This window comes from Phacochoerus africanus, chromosome 16, assembly GCF_016906955.1.
Source record: "Phacochoerus africanus isolate WHEZ1 chromosome 16, ROS_Pafr_v1, whole genome shotgun sequence".
Lineage (NCBI taxonomy): Eukaryota > Metazoa > Chordata > Mammalia > Artiodactyla > Suidae > Phacochoerus > Phacochoerus africanus.
In genome coordinates, this window is record NC_062559.1 from 6,320,451 (window position 1) to 6,341,708 (window position 21,258).

Here is a 21,258-nt window from a genome sequence, read left to right on the forward strand (position 1 = left end):
GCGGGGGAGGGGGGAGGAGAAAGAGGGGAGAGAGGGGAGCCCCAGCTGGGGAGGAGGCTCCTGCTGGGGACCAGCTGACTTAGGGCCGCTGACACGTCTTGTCCGTGGTTTCTGGCACACTCCTCTGGGCGGGCACTGCCCTTTCTCACCCCAATCAAGTTGAGGGTGAGTCGCAGATGCCTTGCAGCTCCTGCCCACTGCCCTCCTCCAAGGATCCCGGTCAAAAAGTGTCACGGGGAATGTGCAAAGGGCACCGGAGGACCGCACCACACCCTCTCCGGCGGCGGGCTGCGACCCCCGACCCGTGGAACCCTCCCTCTGGTGAGAATGGACTCCGGCCGGGGAGGCTCAGGCAGGAGGTCTGGACGGTGGCCTCTGGCGGCCGTCCAGTCCTGGGTCCCAGCGGGTCGATCCTTCTCCAGGTTCTGGTCCTTTCACCCAGCGTCACTGGGAGTGATGCCCGACGGCTTTTCAGAGCCTGTCTCTTTTTCCTCAACCTCATTCAGGCTGGGTTTTTATCACTTGCAACCAAAATGGCCCTGAGAAGTGCAGAACAGCAGATACGAGTGGTCATGAGGAGCTAAAGGGAGAGGCGCCACGAGGAGGGTGGCAGGTGGAAGACGGCAAAGGATGCCTCCCCTTGAGGGTGGGGGCCTCAGCCTGCCTCCCCAGGTGTGCGCCGGCTCTCCGTCTGTGTCTCTGTCTGTCTGTCTCTCGGTCTCCCTCTCTGTCTTTCTCTTTCCCTTTCTCTCTCTCTCTCTGTGTCTCTGTCTCCCTCCCTGTCTCTCATTTTCTCAGCCTTCAGGCTCCAACTTTGGCCCCTCTCCAAAGCCTCCTCACCTGCCGTCTTCCCTAAGCTGCCCCGGCCCCAAGCTGGGCTTTCTCCGCCTACGGGTCCACGCTCTAGGCGTGTGTGCCCTTGGCCTGAACTCCCCTCCTCATTCGTCACAACAGGCCCCCTCCTCTCCTCCCCTCCTCACCCTGGGGTCCCTCTCTGGGTTGCTGGCCCATCTCTGCACCCAGGCTCGAAGCCCCAAGTGTTATTCCCTTTCCTTCCTTCTCTGCATCCTGTCACCACACCTGGCTTTACTTCCTGGATTCTTCTGGAATCTGCCTCTTGTTCTAACCCTCCCACCCCCACCCTGACTTAGCGTCTTCTGTCTCAAGGGCATGAATACTTTCTGAGTAGTAAAGGGTCTCTCTGCCTCCACTTTGGTTCCTCTTAAACCCACCCTCCTGGTTGTTCTCTTGTACAATCATGGATCCCACTGCCTCCACCCACTGCTGGGGCCTTCCAGCCCCAAGGAAACCTCAAGGGCCCTCTGAGCCTTACGTGGCAAGTCCCACCTTTTTCTCTTCCTCCAGCCATGTGGAACTTTGCAGTTCCCAATGCAGAGCATGATGTTTCTCTTCGCTGGGCTTCTGCTCAAGCTGACATCCCGTCTGAGTCCTTCCCTCCCTGCCAGACCCTCTGGCCCAGCAGCCCTCCTGCCATACTCTATCTTCCACATGGTACTCAGACGTGATGGCTGGAGCGCCAGCAGTCACTTTGGACTAGGAGGCCCGGGTCCATATCCTAGGTGGCTACTGTTGAAAAGGAAGGAGGCTGCACCCTGAATATGTCTTCATGGAGCTCCTCCTCCAGCCCAGGGCTGCTTTTCACATAGAAACAAATAAAACTATTTTCTTGCTAATGTCGCTGTTATATTTTTCTATTAAATTTGGCTGAACTTAGTCGCAATGGAAACATTATTTGGTTAAGCCATAGCCTTGCACCCGTGGGCATTTTCCGTCTCTGCGGGGTTCAAGGTGAACACCTGCCGGACAACCCTTGGGAGCTGACGGCTAAGGGGTCCTGCGCCACCTGGTGGACATGCGGCAGACAGCAGGCGAAGCGCTTAAGCGGGGACGTTTCCCTGGGCTGCCCGGCTTGTACCAGCCGTGCGCACCCCAGCTCACGAAGTTGACCACAACCCCCAAGTCATCTTTCAGCCAATGGACAAAATGGGTGCTCCAAAATCCAGAGCGTCAGCGGACCTCTGCGAACTCCAGGAATTCCTGGCTGCACCGAGCGTCCGGGCTCAGGAGTGTTCTCAGAACCATCAGGGGCTGTTTCTCGCTCCCTGTGCTCCGTGCGCCCCGCCCCCAGGCTGAGAACTTCTGTACTAAATAAAGGATTCCATGTGACCTCTCCTTCTGCAGACTCCGGTTTCAGAGCAATAGTTAGACGAGGAGAAGCGAGAGGAAGATGACTCACTGGCTCCCCAAGCAGGAAATGAACATCAAGGGAGCCTAACCTGGCAGCTAATGGATTTGTGGTGGTTGCAGCCGCCGGCAAAGTGTGGGCGAGCTGATGAATGCTTCCTTCTGCTGACCGCTGCCACCAGCCCCAACGGCCCACTGTGTCCAGAGCAGAGCTCAAGTCACAAAAACCAGCCTTGGAGGTTTAGAAACTGCAGAGATTTGGTGGAAAGACCCCCTGGCACTCGGGCACACAGGTTTACACCCAGTCTGGCCACGGACGGTGTGTGACTGGTGCAAGCTTTCTCTTTCTGGGGTGCATTTGAAACAGGAGGTGTCTGGGACATCTTCCAGACCTGACATTGTGTCCGTGCCCCGGCCTGTGCGATAAGCGGGACCCTATGTCACTAAGGCAAGACAGCAGAGGCTTCAGGGGAGAAGCACAGGGTCCGAGCGCAGGAAGATACTTCTCCAGCTTTAACCAGGAGCAGGAATGAGACAGACACCTGCTGTGCGGGGCGGTCGGTGTTACCTGGGAAGCGATGGGCTTCCACAGATTGATGAGGGACCTTGGCTTTCCCAGGGGAGGGACCTGTCGGGGGAGGGGTGGGGGGGAGTCTGGGGGGCTGATAGAGGAGCCCCAGGGTCAGGATGAGGGGGGCAGCCTGTGTGGAGGAGCTAGAGCGGGAAGCGGAAATGAGAACTTGGGGGCCTGAAGAGCACCCCCAGTGCAGGAGCCGTGTGCCTCAGGCTGGCAGGAAGGAACTCAGTCATTTTAGGGCTGATGAAACTAAATCTCGGAGGTGTGTGAGTTGCACAAAGTCAGGTGGTGTTTGTTGGTGGAGCTGGCCTGGCCCAGGCCCTCTACCTCCCAGGGAGGCTGGGGTGGGGGTGCTCCTGCCTGCGGGTCCCTGGGGTTAGAGTCCTGCTTCCCTGAGATCAGAACTCGGAGAGTGGGAAGGCCCTGCTTCGTAATGCTTTACCCTTTTTATCCTTGATGTTACAAAAATGAGAAAAAAAATTTTTTTTTGTCTTTTTAGGGCCACGCCTGCGGCATATGGAGGTTCCCAGGCTAGGGGTCGAATAGGAGCTATAGCTGGCTGGCCTACACCACAGCCACAGCAACGAGGGATCCGAGCCTCATCTGCGACCTACACCACAGCTCACGGCAATGCTTCATGCTTCATCCTTAATCCACTGAGCAAGGGCAGGGATCGAACTCGAGTCCTCATGGATGCGGGTCAGGTTCGTTAGCATCGAGCCATGACGGAAACGCCACAAATGAGAAAATTCTTAAAGAAACCCCAGCACCTGTTGACGCTGCCCTGAGACAGGGGGACCCTCGGTGTGGTCATAGTACCGCCCCACCCCCACCCCCCTTCCAGAAAATGCTCTCTCTGACCCAGGCGGCCCTACACTGCTGCCTATTCCTGAAAGACCCCTCAAAGCAGCAGGTTCTGGTTTCCCTAGATCGCCAGGCTTCCGTGCCGTCATGGTCTTATTATGTTTAGTCTGGTCCACCCTCTGTTGTCGCATTTGCATCGCCACCTGGAAGTGGAAGAGCCACAAACAAAACAGTCTGTCTGCCGTGGGGAGGAGGGGAGCTGGGGCTGGCAGGGTCAGCCCCCGTGTTCTCTCTGTTCATTTCTCTTGGGGGGGGTCCTTTGGGGTCCGGATTGGGTGGGGAGCCTGGCCTGGGGGCGCCCGCCAGCATCTCCTCCAGCACAGCTGGGACTGTGGCCTGTCCCGGGGAAAATGCACAGCAACTCCCCAGCCCCACCCCAGGGTCCAGGCCTTCCCAGGTACAGATGGGATGGGAGGCAGGTGTCTAACAAGGGTCCCCCTCCTGGGGACCCCCCCACAACAACACATTCCAGGCAGCCCTGGAGTGTCCCTGTCGCTGTCCCTATATTCTGGGACCTGCAAGCTGCCAGAGGATGGTGGGCCTGTCTGGGCCACCTGGGAGGCAAATCATAGGCAAAAATGACCCTGAAGATCAGTCTGCCCTCCCCAGAGGGTGTGGCTAGGCATCCCCCTTCCGGAGGTTAGCCCCACAGATGGGACTTCGGGTCACCCCCCTTGGCGTTCCTGTCTCAGCACCATTGGTCCCGCCTCCTGGGGGCCAACGTGGCAGGCGGCAGTTTATCGAACAGTCTGAGCTGGATGAGGAGCCAAGTGGAAACGGAGGCTTTTCCACCTGCTGGGCAGGTCCTGGGACCCTCCCCTCCTCTGTCTCTCTGGGGACAGGCCCTGTGGCTGTGTTTGTGTCTGAGGGCAGGAGGCCCCGCCGAGATATTGGGGCGGCCCCTCACCATCCGTCTCCAGCTGCAGACAGATGCCCCTGGGGTCCAGCCTCCAGGCTGCTGGGTCTGGGAACCCCACTTCCTCCCTCCGTCCCCCACGCAGGGCTCGACATGCCTCCCATAACCTTGGTCTCTGGAATGTCTGCCTTGCTTGTTGCTAAGCTCCTCTGTCACCCCAGCCGCCAGGTCCCTGACTTCAGAGGACTCTTTGCTGAGCGCCCCAGGGTTTGTCTCCTACACCTGAGTCCACTGGGCCTTAATAACACTGAGAGCAGACCCCACTGTTGGTTATTTATTTTTTGGTCTTTTTAGGGCCGCACCCTCTGCATACGGAGGTTCCCACGCTAGGGGTTGAATAGGAGCTGTAGCCGCCGGCCTACACCAGAGCCACAGCAATGCTAGATCCTTAACCCACTCCATATGCCGGGGGTGCGGCCCTAAAAAGACACACACACACACACACACACACACACACACACAATCTGTTCAATTACTTCTTGGCTATAAATTGTTCCTGCAGTGACCCAACTTATCAGAGCTTCCTGCTGGGCCTCAGACCCTCGGTTGGGAACCAGCAGCCAGGTCCTTGGGGCTTCACTCTCGTGCTGACCCTTCTTCCCTCTTGCTAACATGGCTCGCTCACAGATCACAGCCAGGAATTCTGGTGTGGAAGCAGAGATGGCTGTGGCTTGGGGCGCAAACTACTTTGTTTTTTGTTTTTTTTTTTTTTCACTTTTTGGGCCACACCCGCGGCATAGGGAGGTTCCCAGGCTAGAGGTCTAATAGGAACTACAGCTGCTGGCCTACACCACAGCCACAGCAACGTAGGATCCTTAACCCACTGAGCGAGGCCAGGGATCGAACCTGCAACCTCATGGTTCCTAGTTGGATTCGTTTCCGCTGTGCCATGATGGGAGCTCCACAAATCATCTATTTGACTGGCTCTAGTGTCCAGAAGCATGTGCATATACACACACACAGACTTTATCAATAATAAAAAGACAAATAACTCAAACTGGGCAAAGCCAAGCGTTCCCGCTGTGGTGCAACAGGTTAAGAATTCCGCATTGTCTCTGGGCGGTGCACGTTTGCTCTCCAGCCTGGCACAGTGGCTTAGGATCTCTGGCGTTGCCACAGCTGTGGCATCGTTCGCAGCCATGGCTCAGATTGGATCCCTGGCCCAGGAGCTTCCCTGTGCCTTGGGTGCAGCTGAACAAAAACAAAACAAACAAACAACGACCACCACCACAACAAACCTGGGCAAAGTCTTTGAATGGACAAGTCTCCTGCGACGATGTCGAATGGCCAGTGAGCCTATGGATAGATGCGCCTCATCGTTAGTCCTCGGAGAAACGCAAATAAAGCCGCAAAGAGACACCATTTCACACTGACCCTAAAAACACATCACTCGCCTCTGCTGGTGTTCCTGCTTGCCTACACCTTCCCCCCCCAGACTCCAGAGAGGCAGGATTATACATATGGTTTGTAACTATTTGCTTTCATTCTAAAGATTGTCGTCTTAATTTTTTGGATAATGCTCCTTTGAAGAACAAAAGTTGTCTTTTTTCTTTTTTCTTTTCTTTTTCCATCTTTTAGGGCCACACCCACGGCATATGGATGTTCCCAGATTAGGGGTAGAACTGGAGCTCCAGGGGCCGGCCACAGCCACAGCCACAGCCATGCCAGATCCTTAACCCACTGAGCGAGGCCAGGGATCGAACCTGCAACCTCATGGATACTCGGTGGGTTTATAACTGCTAAGCCACGATGAGAACTCCCCAGAAGTTATTTTCCACTGAATTGAATTTCCTTTTTCAGTTTAAGGAGAGTAGATTTTCCCTCTAGTGCTACAAGATTTGATATTTTCCTTTTCCTTTTAAGAGACATGCGTCATCTTTTGTCTTTTAGCAGTTTCACAGCTTGAAACACTGTTCAGATAATCTCAAAGTGAAAAAACCACGGGCTAGGATAAAAATTGTTGATGTTTTACACTTTGTATTTGTGGTTATGAAAGCGCTTTGCCCAAGTTTGTCTTGATGGTGTTAAGATGAAATCGTTAAGATGTGACTTTCTTACTGCCGTAAAAATAAAAGCTATTCAGCCAGGTTTCTGGACCGTTAAGCACAATGTAAACCTTTGCTTAATTAACATCCCTTGAATATCAGAGACACCAGAATAATCCTGCCTCTCTGGAGTCCAGGGGGAAGGTGTAGGCAAGCAGGAACACCAGCAGAGGCCAGCAAGTTCACAGCAGCTGTCAACCTGGGGTGGCCCCAATGCCTGTAGGGGAGACTACAGCAGAAGGCAGGCGTGGGGGTAGGGGCTGGGGTGGGGTGGGGTGCAGGGCTCTTCTGTGAGCCTCCCTTAAAGCCCAAACTGTCTCAGATTTGGCACTAGCCTGGGAGGAGAGGTGGGGTGGGCGTGGGGGGGCGGGGGGGGGAACAAGCTGTATCTGTGGGCAGATTAATTTTCCCCTTGTCTCCCCCTGGAGAATGGAGTAGAAAGTTGGCGCAGCGGGGGGGTCTGGGAGGAAGCAGGATTCTGTGCCTTCTCCTTGCGCCTTGTTTACCTACTGAGTTTGACGGCCAAGTCTGATTGGCCGGGGGCGGGGTGGGGGGGGTTCCTCTTGAATGGCAGCCAAAGTGTTGAGCCTGTCACTTCATTTTTTCCTTCTTTTTATTTTATTTAATCATCAGTGTGGAGAAAAGGGAACCCTCCTGCACTATTGGTGGGAATGTAAGCTGATACTATGGAAGTTCCTGGGCTAACAGTTCGACTCGGAGCTGCAGCTGCCCCCTGACCACACGGCCACAGCAACGCCAGATCTGAGCCACATCTGTGATGCACGCCACAGCGGGTGGCAATGCCGGATCCTTAACCCCCTGAGTGAGGCCAGGGATCCGACCCGCATCCTCATGGATTCCAGTCGGGTTCTTAACCCACTGAGCCACAACGGGAACTCTGAGCTTGTCACTTCCTAAAGCTACTTCTGTGATTCCCGCCTGTCCCTGGTTATCTTTCCCAGACCGAGAGATGGGTAACGGTGTGTGTGCGGTACCAAGATTCCAGAAATAGTTCATGGCCCGCCCACCCCCCCCCCCCATCCCCGTCCTCTTGATTATGGCCAGTTATGCAGAGAAGGCACTGTGGGCTGACAATACGGTCTCCTGTCATGCTTACCCTAGTTGGAGATGGTTCTCTTACTTCAACTACAGACAAGAGGAAACTAATCTAATTTATTAGTGAATAAAATAACTCACTAATTCAACAGATCTGTGCTTCTTTCTCTGGTGCTTCTCTCCTTTCAACAATAGGACTGTTGTACTTAAAAAAAAAAAAATTTTTTTTTGGCCACACCCACAGCAACTTCCTGGGTCAGGGAATCAAACCAGTGCCACATCAGGGACCTGATCCCCGGCGGTGACAACATCCACAGGTTAAGGAACTCCAGGCGTGTGGTACTTTGGGGCGGGTGCTCTTTCTGGCAAACGTGTTGCTGTCTCTTCACATTCAGGACTGAACCACCACATTCAGGGGCCGAGACAACCAGGAGGTTTGGGAACCGGCCTGGAGGAGGAATGGACCCCCCCGAGGAGGGGAAAGGAAGAAGTAAACGAATACGATGTGAATGCTGGGCTTTGGAGAAGACGCCGGCATCTGGCCACTCGGTAGCGTTCCACCCCGCCCAGGCCTCCCCAGATGCACCTGTCTGGACCTTGAATTTGGACCCAGGGGTGCAAACAACAGGAAGGCAGAGGAGCCTCTTGTGGTGAGGACACCTCCGGTCCTTGTATTGTGGGGGCGGGGAGAGGCTAAGGGAGCAGCAGCGCCACCTAGCGTCCAGCCAGCGGCGGCGCCGGGAAAGCTCAGCTTCTCCCCAAAGGAGCAAAAAGGGGAGCCCAGAAAAAACCAGTCTTCAGTGCCTGGAAATCCTTGAGGAAAGGAGAGCGTGGAGATGTCGAGGGAAAAAAGCTCCGGGAAACCTTGAGCCCTCCTTTTAAAAAAGTGTGACATATACCCTTGATTTAGTATGGGCTTTTTTTTGTTTGTTTGTTTTTTTACTGTTAAGGTGTTTGAGCTCTTGATTCATTGAGTATTAACCCCTTATCAGATACATGATTTGCAAATATTTTCTTCTTTTCAATATGTTGCCTTTTCTTTTCTTTCTTTCTTTTTTTTTGGTCTTTTGTCTTTTTAGGGCTGCGCCTGCGGCAAATGGAGATTCCCAGGCTAGGGGGCTAATTGGAGCTGTAGCCGCCGGCCTACTCCACAGCCACAGCAACTCGGAATCCGAGCCATGTCTGCAACATACACCACGGCTCGCAGCATCAGATCCTTAACCCACTGAGCGAGGCCAGGGATCGAACTTGCATCCTCATGGATGCTAGTCAGGTTCGTTAACCACTGAGCCATGAGGGCAACTCCTCCGGTGTGTTCTTATTTTGAAATAATGTTTTCCTCTCTTTCTCCCCGTCTTCATCATTTTTAGTATAATACTTACTACTGAATTACTTAGATGCAGTATTTCCTTCTTATGATGCAGTTCTTGAATGTGAGAATTTGTGACTTGGTTAAAATGCCCTCATCACAAGATTTGTTCATACCATATCCCTTTATTTTTTTATGTTAAATTTTCAGCGGTTTTATTAAGATATAATTGGTATATGGAGTTCCCATCGTGGTGCAGTGGACACGAATCCAACTAGGAACCATGAGGTTGCGGGTTCGATACCTGCCCTCACTCAGTGGGTTAAGGATCTGGTGTTGTGGTGTAGCTGTGGTGTAGGTTGCAGATGCGGCTCAGAACCGGTGTTGCTGCTGTGGCTCTGGTGTAGGCCGGCGGCTACAGCTCCGATTCGACCCCTAGCCTGGGAACCTCCATATGCCGCAGGTGCAGCCCTAAAAAAGACAAAAAACACAACCAAGCTTTATCCATCTTTCTCCCTGTGTATATATTATTTTAAAAACATTTTAAAATTTAAATAAAAAATTAAATACATTAAAAAAATTTTTTTTTAGGGCTGCTCTTGTGGCATATGGAGTTTCCCAGGCTAGGGGTCGAATTCGCCATTCCTCCAAGAAGCCCTGGTTCCTTTCAGGGAGAGTGTGACGTGGAAACCGGATTTGGATGTGAGCTGTCCTTGACTGGAGCGTGACTGCTTCCAGCCCAGTCCGTGGGGACAGCAGGAGGGACACAGACAAAGTCCTTTATACGTGTTCTCTCCCTGGGTTCACAGAGCTCCAATGCCCATTCAGGGCCTCAGGGTTTATTCCGCTTTCACCCTTTCCATGTTCATATCCCCCCTCCGTCAGTGAGAAGCCTGTCTCCCCATCATCCTTAGAAAGTTGACTTGTCCTGTCGCTCAGATGTAACGAGGTTCCTTGACCTGTTTGTTATCGATTTGAGTTTCCCATGAATCCTGCCCATTTCCAGCATGGGTTCCTGTCTTGTTCTTACAGATTTGCAGATGTTCCTTCTGTATTCTATTACTAATCCCTTGTCAAATTAATTTATTGACTGATGGATTGCTTTTTAAGGCTGCATGTCATGAGCTGTGGTGTGGGTTGCAGATGTGCCTGGGCTGTGGTGTAGGCCGGCAACTGCCGCTCCAATTTGACTCCTAGCCTGGGAACTTCCGTAAGTGACAGATTCAGCCATGAAAACAAACAAACAAACAAACAAACAAACAAACAAACAGAAACCCCCAAACAGAGGAGGGCCTTCACTTGACCATGCTGGCACCCCGATCTTAGTTGTCCAGCCTCCCGAACTGTGAGCAATAAACTGCTGCTGTTTATAAGCCACCCAGCCTATGTACGGTGCTCTGTTATAGCACCTTGAACAGGAGAAGACAACGGGTAACTGTTTTTATTAGTGTCTCGTGTATCTTTCCAGGGTTGTTACGAATACATACATTCCTCTGCTTTCTTACACAAAGATACGCACGCTATATGCATATATTGTTCTAAACCTATTTTTTTTTTTTTGGTCTTCTTGCCATTTCTTGGGCCGCTCCCGCGGCATATGGAGGTTCCCAGGATAGGGGTCTAATCGGAGCTGTAGCTGCCAGCCTACGCCAGAGCCACAGCAATGTGGGATCTGAGCCGCATCTGCAACCTACACCACAGCTCACGGCAACGCCGGATCCTTAACCCACTGAGCAAGGGCAGGGACCGAACCCGCAACCTCATGGTTCCTAGTTGGATTCGTTAACCACTGTGCCACAACGGGAACTCCTACACCTATTTTCTTAGTATATCCTGGTGCTCTCCCCATTTGTACAGAGAAGGTCCCCATGCAAACCTTTCTTTTGCAGTCACCTCGAATTTGCATTGTGTGGACACGTCCTGGTGTATCCAGACCTCTGAAGTCTCTCCTGTGGACGGGACATTTGGGTTGTTTCCAGACTTTACTCGTACAAACCATACGGCAGTGACTTTCTGTGAATGCATTTCCTGTGTTTGGAGGGAGGTCTCCAGGAGAAACCCCTAGAAAATGGACCAGGGTGTCAAAGGGTACAGGTGTTAGCAATTTCTCTAGATTGTTCCCTAGTGTCTTCCTGTGGTTGTCCTGCTTTGCCTGCCTCTCAGCGACCCAGCCGAACCCCTACAGCCCCCGAGAGGGAATTGTGGTCTCTGATGCTTTAAGCCACTGCGACAGGTCGCCCCAGTGTCCGTGAGTGTCATTTTTCCTTAGGGATGGAGGTCTTCTGGGCCAGTCCAAGGTGAGTGGAAGCCTGGGCGAGGTCTGTGTTTCTCATCTGTGTGTGTCCTGCACGCCTGGCCTGGTGGGTGGCCTCGCCCGCTGTGCCTCCCTGCCCGGAGGCAGCACAGGACTGGGCCCTAAGGGCTTTCCTGTCTGTTCCTGGGTGTGTGTGGGGGAACCTCGGGCTTCAGGTAGGAGTTAGTGGTGGGGGGCCAGAGGCCTTCACACAGGCCTGTAGGATCCATTGTAGCTAAAAGGGGGCGGCTTCAGGCAGCCCTGGTCCTCCTCGGGGATCCAGCGCTGGGCGTAGGTGGAGCCATTTTCCAGAGGCCACACGACCACGAGGTCTCTGGACGCCAGGGCTGGGTCCTCTGGAAAGAAGTTGAAGGGCCGGAGCAGGAAGCCCACGGAGTTCCCAGGTGTGGCCGTGTTGGGGATGTCTTCTGAGTGGGGGATGTGCAGGAAGCCCACTGTGACCCAGGCCACCAGGTCCTGTGGGAGAGAGGGCGGGCTGTGCTGGGGAGGCTCAGAGAGGAGGGGGTGGGCAACCCCCAAGCCTGTGTTCAAGGATCGGGCCAATCTGGTGGCCACCGAGCTCGCTCTCCACACAGCAGGCTGGCCTTCGCCATCGTGGGACCTGGCACGGATTCTGGGGTGGGGTGTGGAGGGAGGGGCTGGGCGGGGCTCCCGGGACGCCCCGGGATCTGGTCTCAGGCTGGGTCTGGAAGCGGGTGGGGCTGGTACCTCATCTTCAATGTTTTCATTGTTTCGAAGAAACTCCTCAAAGACCACGGGTGGGTCCCAGGGGTCGTTCTGGTTGTAGATGCTGCTGCTGGAGAGCTCAGACTCCCGGTATCTGGTCACGGCCAGGGGGTACCTGCCCGGGGCGGAGAAGCTGGGTAGCTCCGGGTGCTGGGGGCCTCCCAGCCCCTCCCAGGGAGCATCTTCAGGGTCAAGGGTGGGGGAAAGTTCCTGCCTTCCCCCAGTGCGGGTTTAACCCCTGGGAGTCAGCCAGACTCACTGTCAGTGGAGGCTCCAGGGCTCCCCGCAGGGGCTCTGTACGCCCCCTCCCCAGACACAAAGCCACACGTCCAGGAAACACGTGTGTGCACACATGTGCACACATGCCCAGATACACCACCACGTAGACTCAGAATGTCATGGACAGAAACCCAGACACACACAGACACAGGGAAACACGGGGACATGGAGAGGAGCCCTCTCGGCCTCTTGGGCCTCTTACCTGGCCCAGGTGACAGCCCGCTCCTCCTGCCAGCCCGGGGGCAGCACTTGGTCGGCCATGGAGTGGAGCTGCAGGCGGTAGCTGCGCGTGTGGCCCCACGGGTTCTCCTTGGGGCTGGTAATGAGCAGGTACTTGGGCAGAGGCTGTCCGAAGCGGAAGGCTGCCTGGCGCTCACGGGAGTACCTGGTCTGCTTGAGCGTGGGCTGCACCAGGCGGTGTCTCGGGCTCCAGGGGTTGGTGATGTTTTCTAGCTCCATCTGCAGGGTCTGGAAGCTATTCGTGGTGCCTGCAGGTGCACAGGGAAGACAGAGAATCAAGCATCCTGACCTGAAACCTCCTCATTCCGCAGCGGGACCTCCGTCCCAGCCCACATCCAACAGCAAACCCTGGGAGTGAAGAGGATGCAGGGGATACGTGCTGAGCCAGAGCGGGGGGAAGACAGCTCAGACAGCTGTGATTCGACCGTGCCTCTCAGGCTCTGAGGAGAAGCCACCCCTCTGGTCCTGGAGCCTATTCTACACGTGATTGGATGTCAGGCCAAACCCATGCCTTTAAAAAAAAAAAAAAAAACCCACAAAAAACCTGCAGCATATGGAAGTTCCCAGCTTAGGGGTCCAACTGGAGCTGCAGCTACCAGCCGTCCCCACAGCCACAGCAACGCTGGATCCTTCACCCACTGAGCGAGGCCTGGGATTGAACCCCCCTCCTCATGGATACTAGTTGGGTTCGTTATTGCTGAGCCACAGTGGGAACTCCCAAACCCTAGCCATCCTTTAAGGTGACACCGCTAATTCAAGAGACACAAGGAGTACTCCTGAGGACACCGCAGCCCCTTGAAGTGCTAGGCAGCACCATTTCTTACAATCCTAGGCGTCCCCCCTCCCCTGCCCTGCGCACGCTTTTCTGGCACCGCAGGTTTCACGCAGGCAGGCTGGGCAAACTCTCGTGATCATGTGCTTCTGGGGGCGTTTTAGCGCCATCTCCCAGGAGCGTGAGCTGTGTCGCTGGGAGGCGGATGTTTGGCCAGGAGGGTGGTTCCAAGCCCCAGTCCTACCTGCCACGTCCAGGTCGACACGGTAATTCACCAGGTGCGTGTGCATGTTGCCGATCAAGTGTGTGTGCAGGCGTGTCCCATAGCGCAGGCCCTCAGGGGTGTAGAAGGTGGCGTGGACGTAGCCGGTGGCGTGCATCTTCGCCTCCATCACCCCGTTGGGGTAGAAGATGAAGTCCCAGATGTAGTCGTAATTGTAGACCGTTGACGTTGTCCGCAGCACCAGCACCTGGCCCTTGAGCCCCGCGTAGAAATTGAAGCCGCCGCTAAAATTGGAGTTGAAGTGCCGCCGGAGGGGCACCCCTGTGGGCATCTCAAAGAGACAGAGGGCCCGGGGGTAGAGGACGGGGCCGTCTGCGTCGTAGTGATGGAAGGCGTCTAGGAAGGTGGCTGTCTCTGGGCAGTCGATGTCAGGGGCCAGCTCATGTGTGACGCTGCCCAGGCCCCAGCCCACGTCTATGTACTTGGTCTGCATGCCTGCAGGGGTGTGCCCTCCGTACAGCGCCACGGCCTCCTGCACGCTCACCTCGTAGGCTATGCGCTCACCCCCGAAGTGCACGTCCAGGATCTGCAGCCCAGAGGAGGAGCGCAGGCGAAAGGCAAAGCTCCAGCCCCCGTACATCACCCTGTTGCCCTCCAGGCTGTAGCGGGGGCCCTGGGGCTGGACCACGTGGGGGCCGTGCATGGTGACGGCAAAGTCCCCACGTGGCTGGTAGAAAGAGAAGAGGGCTGGCTCTGGCGGGCTCTCTCCATCCTTGCCCTTGGCAAGGGGGTCCTCCAGGATCACCACATCCACCTCTCCATCGTTATACTTCTGTGCCAGCTCTTCGGGGCTGCGGTAGAATTTCCCGTTGTACCAGACCTGCTCCACCGTCCAGTCTTGGGCGTTCGTGCTTCCATGATCCACCAGGAGTTCCAGCCCCGTGGGGTGCAAGAAGTAGCCTGGCATCTGGCGCTGCAAGATGAACCAGGTGCGGCGCTGGCCAGAGGCCAAGCCGCGGGGCGCCACGTCGGTGAAGGTCAGGCACTGCTCGTGGCAGTCTCCGAAGGAGAAGCCCGTGGTGCGACGGAAAAACTGGCGCAGGGGTTGGGTGGCCTCCTGCAGCTTGTGGCTCAGGAGGGCATACTCTGCCTTAGAGATGGGCCTGGAGGCCCAGGAGACCTGGTGCCCAGGCCTCGGGGGCAGGTCTCGCATGTAACGGGGCGTTGGCAGCGGCCCCACCGCAAACTCGGTGACGTTGGGCTGCTCCTGGGCTCCGAAGAAGATGACGGCCCGAGCTTCCCGCACGGGACGCCTGTGGCCTTTATCCAGAAATTTCAGCACGTGCTGCTTCTTGGGGAGCAGCATCTCAATGAGGAACACGGAGTTCTTGGCCATGGTCAGTGTTCCCGACGGCTCCAGCTTCAGCTCCTTCTGGGACCAGAGGAAGCTGTGCACGGCCTTCAGCTCTTGAGCGCTCAGGTCCGCAAACACCCCGGCCTTGCCGCCTGGGGTCTGTGGGGAGCGCTCTGCTGCGGCCAACATCTGCAGCAGCAGGAGAGCAGCTCCGGCCCAGCCGAGGGCCAGGGTCCCCCGCCCCATGGCTCTGGAACGCAGCAGAGGAGAGGCACTTAATAGTTTTGTGGGAGGAAATGGGTTTCCACCAGGCCGAGTCTGGGACGAGACATCCCCAGGCTTGTGGTGTCTTGCAGACTCACTCCCTGGCTTGCCCCACTTAGCCCGAGGCAGCCCCCAGGGACAGTGGGGAGCGCACGCAGGTCCCAATGCCGCTTTGGGCAAGCTTTCCATCAATAACTTTTTTTTTTTTTTGCTTTTTAGGCCCGTACCTGTGGCCCACGGAGGTTCCCAGGATAAAGGTCGCATCAGAGCTACAGCTGCTGGCCTTTGCAGGAGCTGGGCCTCATCTGTGACCTACACCACAGCGCACAGCAACGCCGGATCCTTAACCCACTGAGCAAGGCCAGGGATTGAACCCTGGTCCTCATGGATACTAGTAGGGTTCATTACTACTGAGTCATAACAGGAACTCTGCATCGATTTTAATTCTGCTCTCTCCTCCCTGGTCTGTAAACCTCTTTTTAAATTTATTTTTATTAAATTTTTTTTTTTTTTCCAGAGTTCCTGTTACGACCCAGTGGTAACGAATACAACTGTTATCCATGAGGACACGGGTTTGATCCCTGGCCTTACTCAGTGGCTTAAAGATCAGGCACTGCCGTGAGCTGTGCTGTAGGCTGGCAGCTACAGCTCCAATTTGACCCCCCAGCCTGTGAACTTCCATATGCCTTGGGCACGGCCCTAAAAAGACAAAAGGAAAATGAAAATTTTTTTCTTCTTTTTTTTTTTTTTTGGCTGCCCCTCAGCATATAGAGTTCTAACCCTAACCCTAACCCTGTTTATTTGGGCCACCCCCGCCCCCCACCACCGCGGCCACGATGTACCATGGGCATCTGTCTTGCACATTAACCAGGGCTCCTAGAGATGGGGGTGCCTACTGGATCATAAAGGTCAAATGTTTTTCTTTCTTCTGACCCTAGCATAACCTCCAAAAAGAATAGTGTTCTTTCCCAGCTCCGTAGGGGGTCATGTGCCTGTCTCCTCTTTATACGATTGAACCCACACTCACTGTGTATCCTTGGTGAATTTTATGTAACATATCTGTATGTCCTTTTGATGTGTGAACCTTTGGACAAACTTTCCTGAATGAAATTCTAAATGAAGTTCTTTGGACCTCTGGTTAACTTCGGAATGCTTTGGCGGACCCCTGATCATCTCACAGAAAGATGAAAGGGAGGAGGTGGGTGTGGGATATGGAATTACATGGGAAGCATGGTCAAATGAGTAATAGTAAGTCTTCTTAAGCTATGTTTTATCGGTAAATGATATTAGTATAACAGGTCTAGAAATTACGTGCAGTTCCTAAAATTTCAGATGTCCTGGTGTGTCAGCCATCCTTCTAGGTATTATCTTAAAATGTTGTATGGCACAGAAATAGCCACATTTCCCTGACAATTTTGCTGTAATCTGGCCTTGAACAATGCTTAAGTCTGTCCTTTAGGGACCGTCATTGTCTCACTCTGATGCTTTTATGAAGACGCTTGTAAGCGACTGGCTTTTATGCTCCCATTATAGTTCTATATAAGACAGTGGGTGTATACAGTGTACATACAGAGTCAAATTGGCACAGGTTCTGTTGGACAGCCTGGAATTGACTATCGGTCCTTGCCAAGCATTCTACTAACTAACCTCTTAGAAGGCAAGAAAGAATTGGGCAGTTAAGACTCAGCATTGAGGGGCACGATGGATCCAGGGCAGATAAGCAACCACTCCGGTGTCACGATGCCACCAATATTGGATCACCTAATGCTTTCTATCAAAAGATTAAAGATCACAGGAGGGAAAATGATGAAATGAAATTTATATTTTAAGGCAGGATAAGAAAAAATTAGACATAAAATTCTCTCTGTGTGTTTCTTCGGGCTTCTTCCACCCCCCTTCCCCACTGTGCAGTGTGAATCTGTTTTACACATTAACCAGATGGATGGGAGTGCCTGCGGGCTGTAAGGATCAATTTTTTTTCTTTCTTCTGATGCTAGCAATGTAACTTTTTCTTTTTATGACCACACCTGCAGTCTATGGAAGTTCCCGGGCCAGGGATTGAATCTGAGTTGCAGCTTCGACCTGTGCCACAACTGCACCAACACCAGATCACCGTGCCAGGCCAGGGATTGAAGCCGCACCCCTGCGGAGACTTGAGCCACTGCAACTGGGTTCTTAACCCTCTGTGCCCGTAGGAGTGGGAACTCTGGTCATATACATTTTTGAGACAAGAAGATCATACATCAAAATGATATATTGATATTTTGTGTAAAGTTTGCCAAGGACACATAGTCCAGGTAAGCAGGTACAAAGTGAGAAGCAAGTCACCCTGACCACCTACAGAACTGGGAAAGAACACTATTCTTTTTTTTTTTTTTTGCTTTTTAGGGCTGCACCTGTGGCATATGGAGGTTCCAAGGCTGGGGGTCGAATAAGAGCTGTAGCTGCCGGCCTACTCCACAGCCACAGCAACGCCAGACCCAAGCCACGTCTGAGACCTACCCCACAGCTCATGGCAATGCCGGATCCTTAACCCACTGAGCGAGGTCAGGGATCAAACGCGCCAGCTCATGATTCCTAGTTGGATTTGCGTCTGCTGTGCCATAATGGGAACTCCAAGAACACTATTCTTTTAAAAAGTTGCATTGCTGGAGTTGCTGCTGTGGCACAATGGACTAAGAATCTGATTCAGTGGCTTGGGTCGCTGCAGAGGCTCAGGTTTGATCTCTAGCCCAGGTCAGTGGTTAGTGTCCAGAGTTGCCGCAGCTGCAGCTTGGATTGAAACTTTGGCTTGGATTCAATCCCTGGCCCAGGAACTTCCATATACCGTGGGTGCGGCCGTAAGAAAAAATGTATATGGCTTCCTTTGACATCTAACTAGCTGAACAGTTCTAGGAGCTTTCTGAAAATCTGCTTCCTGGGTTATAATCCTCAGTTTACCTTGAATAAAGTTCCCTTTTTTGGAGTTCCCTGGTGACCTAGCAGATAAGAATCATCATTGTCACTGCTGTGGTGTGGCTTCCATCCCTGGCCTGGGACCCTCTGCATGCCCATGCAGATGTGGCCAAAAAAAAAAAAAAAAAATTGCCTTTTTTTCTTGTTAAGCTGATAGTTAATTGAAATTTCACTGACACCACTTGTCCCCAAATTGCTCTCTGCTCGGCCAAGAAGGGACATGTGAAAGAGCCTTGCAGTCCTTTAACTTGAACCTGGCTCTTCCTTTAATCTTTACCTTTCCCAGTACAATCCTCAGGGTCTCAGAGAGCCGTGAGTGAGATGAACAATGGCAGTGAAGCCAAGGGAGAAGGGGGAACTGGGCAGCCAGCGAGGCCTCCATGCTGGGAGATGTGAAACCCACATTCTCCTCCCCCTGCTCATCTCCGGCACCCAGAAAACTGCAGCCACCTCCTCGCTGCCCCTTCCCCACCTTGCCCCTGGCCAGTCTGTGCCCTGGCGTGACGCCTTCTGCCCCTCACTTTCTAGCCTCCTCCCTCTGTGGCTTTGTGTCCCCTGATCCCTCACCCCATGTCCATTTGCCTGGCTTCCCCCCACTTCCCAGGCAGCCCCTGCTTGGCTTTCCCCAAATGTCCCATCAGAACATACCTGTGTGCTCTGCTCTGGGCTCACTTCTGCTGCCAGCCTTTGCCTCGGACTCCTTCTTGAGCTTTATGGCTCTGTTGGACTCTGCCCTGGAGGGAGGAACAGGGTAAGGTATGTGCTGACCAAGGCAGTGACCTGCAGTGGGCAGGGGCAGGGGCAGGGGCACAAGGACATGCAGAGAGCCCTGCCTACTGCAGCTGGAGGGTTCCTGTTACCCCAAGCACCCACATTTGGAAACTCCCCAATCCATCGCCACTTCTGCAGTCAGGGTCAGGGGTCATTTCAAGTTCTCCCAACAGCACATATGTCTAGATCTGTAGTTCCTCCTGCTGCGGCGGGACCTCCCACAGGAGCCGTCTGTGGACGCTCTGTTACAAGCTGTGCTGGGCCATGGTCTGTTTAAGTAGGTGCTGAGTTTCCGAGGCCAGAGATAAGGACTGGGGGACATTTGCTAGCGAGGGGTCACACCCGAAGCAGATATATGGACAAAGGCAGAGGCTGGTAGAGGCTGACACCCACGTCGAAATCAGAATTCGACCCACGGAGAACCAGTGACAGAATAGTTTGGGAGAGAGAAGCCACTGCGTTGAGACTCAGGAAGAAGTCTTATTGGCCATCTTGATGCCCTGGCAGGGTTCAGGAAGGAGGGAGCAGCTGGCTGGGGAGAAAGTCTATGCGGATGGCTGAGGCCATGGCCCAGAGAAGGCAAAAGGGAGAGGGACATGGGGGCGGGTGGGTGGGGCAGGTCCCTGTGCCAGGAGGGGAAATGGTACAAAAGTGGCTTAGATGGCAAAGGCAAGCATAGGCCGGGGTAGGGGGGTCCTGGTCGGAGGGCAAGAACATCAGGAAGAGTGTGGGGCTCGGAAGAACCAAGAGGCAATTTTCTCTTGATCGCCAAGTCTTTTTTTTTTTTTTTCCTTTTTATGGCTGCACCCATGGCACATAGAAGTTCCTAGGCCAGGGACTGAACCTAAGCCACAGCTCTGACCCGAGATGCTGGTTCCTTTCACCCATGGTGCTGGGCTGGAAATCGAACCCACACCTCTGCAGTGACCCAAGATGCTGCAGTCAGATTCTTAACCCACTGTACCATGGTGGGAACTCCTTCATCACCAAGGCTTTTTTTTTTTTTTCCCACTGTACAGCAAGGGGGTCAGGTTATCCTTACATGTATACATTACAATTACATTTTTCCCCCGGGCTTTTTTTTTTCTTTTTTTTTAGTGCTGTACCCGTGGTATATGGAAGTGCCCAGGCTAGGAGTGGGCTCCAGTCCGTGCTCCTGTGGTCACGTGGCCTCCTCCCCTGTTGTCGGTGTCTCTGTTAGCCATTGGATCAAGGGTGCAACCTCCTCCAGTATGATTTCATTTTTAGCTAATCAAGGCTACAATGACCTTCTTTTTTTTTTCCTTTTTTATTTTAGGGCCGTACACTGCTGCATGTGGAAGGCCAAGGGTCAAATCAGAGCCACATCTGCCGGCCTACGCCACAGCCCCAGCAACCCCATATCTGAGCTGCATCAGTGACCTACACCGAAGCTCACGGCAACGCCAGATCCTTAACCCACTGAGCGAGGCCATGGATCAAACCCACATCCTCAAGGATACTAGCTGGGTTCTTAAACCACTGAGTCACCAAGGGCCGATCGCTTATTCTTTTGTTATTATAGGACTTATTACCTTCCTGCTAGTTGCACTGGAAGTCACTTCAGTGTTTATTGGCAGCTAGATGAAGGGAGAAGAAAACAATTAGTCAATCGGATACTTGTTCGCAATTTCAGAAATCAAAAAGTCAGATAAGAAGCGTGGATGAGGATGTGGAGAAATCAGAACCGTCTACGTAGCTGATGGGAATGAAATTGCGCAGCCACTTTGGAAAACAGCTAGGCAGTTACCATATAACCAGCAATTCCTCTTCTAGGCAAATGCTTATGAGAAATGAAAACCTGTCCACGCAGCAACTTGTACATGAATGTTCGTAGAAGCGCTATTTGTAATAACCACAAGGTGGAAGTAGCACAAATGCTCACCATTTGATGAATGGATAAACAAAACACAGCGGAATGCTATTTGGCATTAAAAAAGAATGAAGCCTTGGAACCTGCCCCCATAAGAATGAACTTCAAAAACATGTGAAATGAAAGAAGTCAGTTAAAAAAGACCACGTATCAGAGTTCCCATCGTGTCTCAGTGGAAATGAATCTGACTAGCATCCATGAGGACTCAGGTTCAATCCCTGGCCTCGCTCAGTGGGTTGAGGATCTGGCATTGCCATGAACTGTGGTGTAGGTTGCAGATGTGGCTTGGATCCCGCATTTCTGTGGCTGTGTCGTAGGCCATCAGCTATAGCTCCAGTTGGACCCCTAGCCTGGGAACCTCCAAATGCTGAAGGTGCAGCCCTAAAAAGACACACACACAAAAAGACCACATATTATACGATTCCATTTAAATTGTGTCCAGAATAGGCAAATCTATAGAGACAAAAAGTAGATTAGTGGTTGTTTTGGGCTGGAGA

The 21,258-nt window shown here is 53.4% G+C and overlaps 1 protein-coding gene across 1 annotated transcript; it reads right to left on the reverse strand.

Annotated features, from left to right (window-relative positions):
* Positions 1–10,982: 10,982 nt before the first annotated feature.
* AOC1 (amine oxidase copper containing 1) lies at positions 10,983–18,929 on the reverse strand. The gene is made up of 5 exons (XM_047763716.1): positions 18,748–18,929; positions 13,548–15,130; positions 12,494–12,779; positions 11,995–12,127; positions 10,983–11,742 (listed from the first exon to the last, which is right to left on the reverse strand). The coding sequence occupies exons 2-5, from the start codon at positions 15,124–15,126 to the stop codon at positions 11,473–11,475; spliced, it is 2,268 nt and encodes a 755-aa protein (XP_047619672.1). The 5' UTR covers positions 15,127–15,130; positions 18,748–18,929; the 3' UTR covers positions 10,983–11,472.
* Between the last annotated feature and the right edge of the window lie 2,329 nt (positions 18,930–21,258).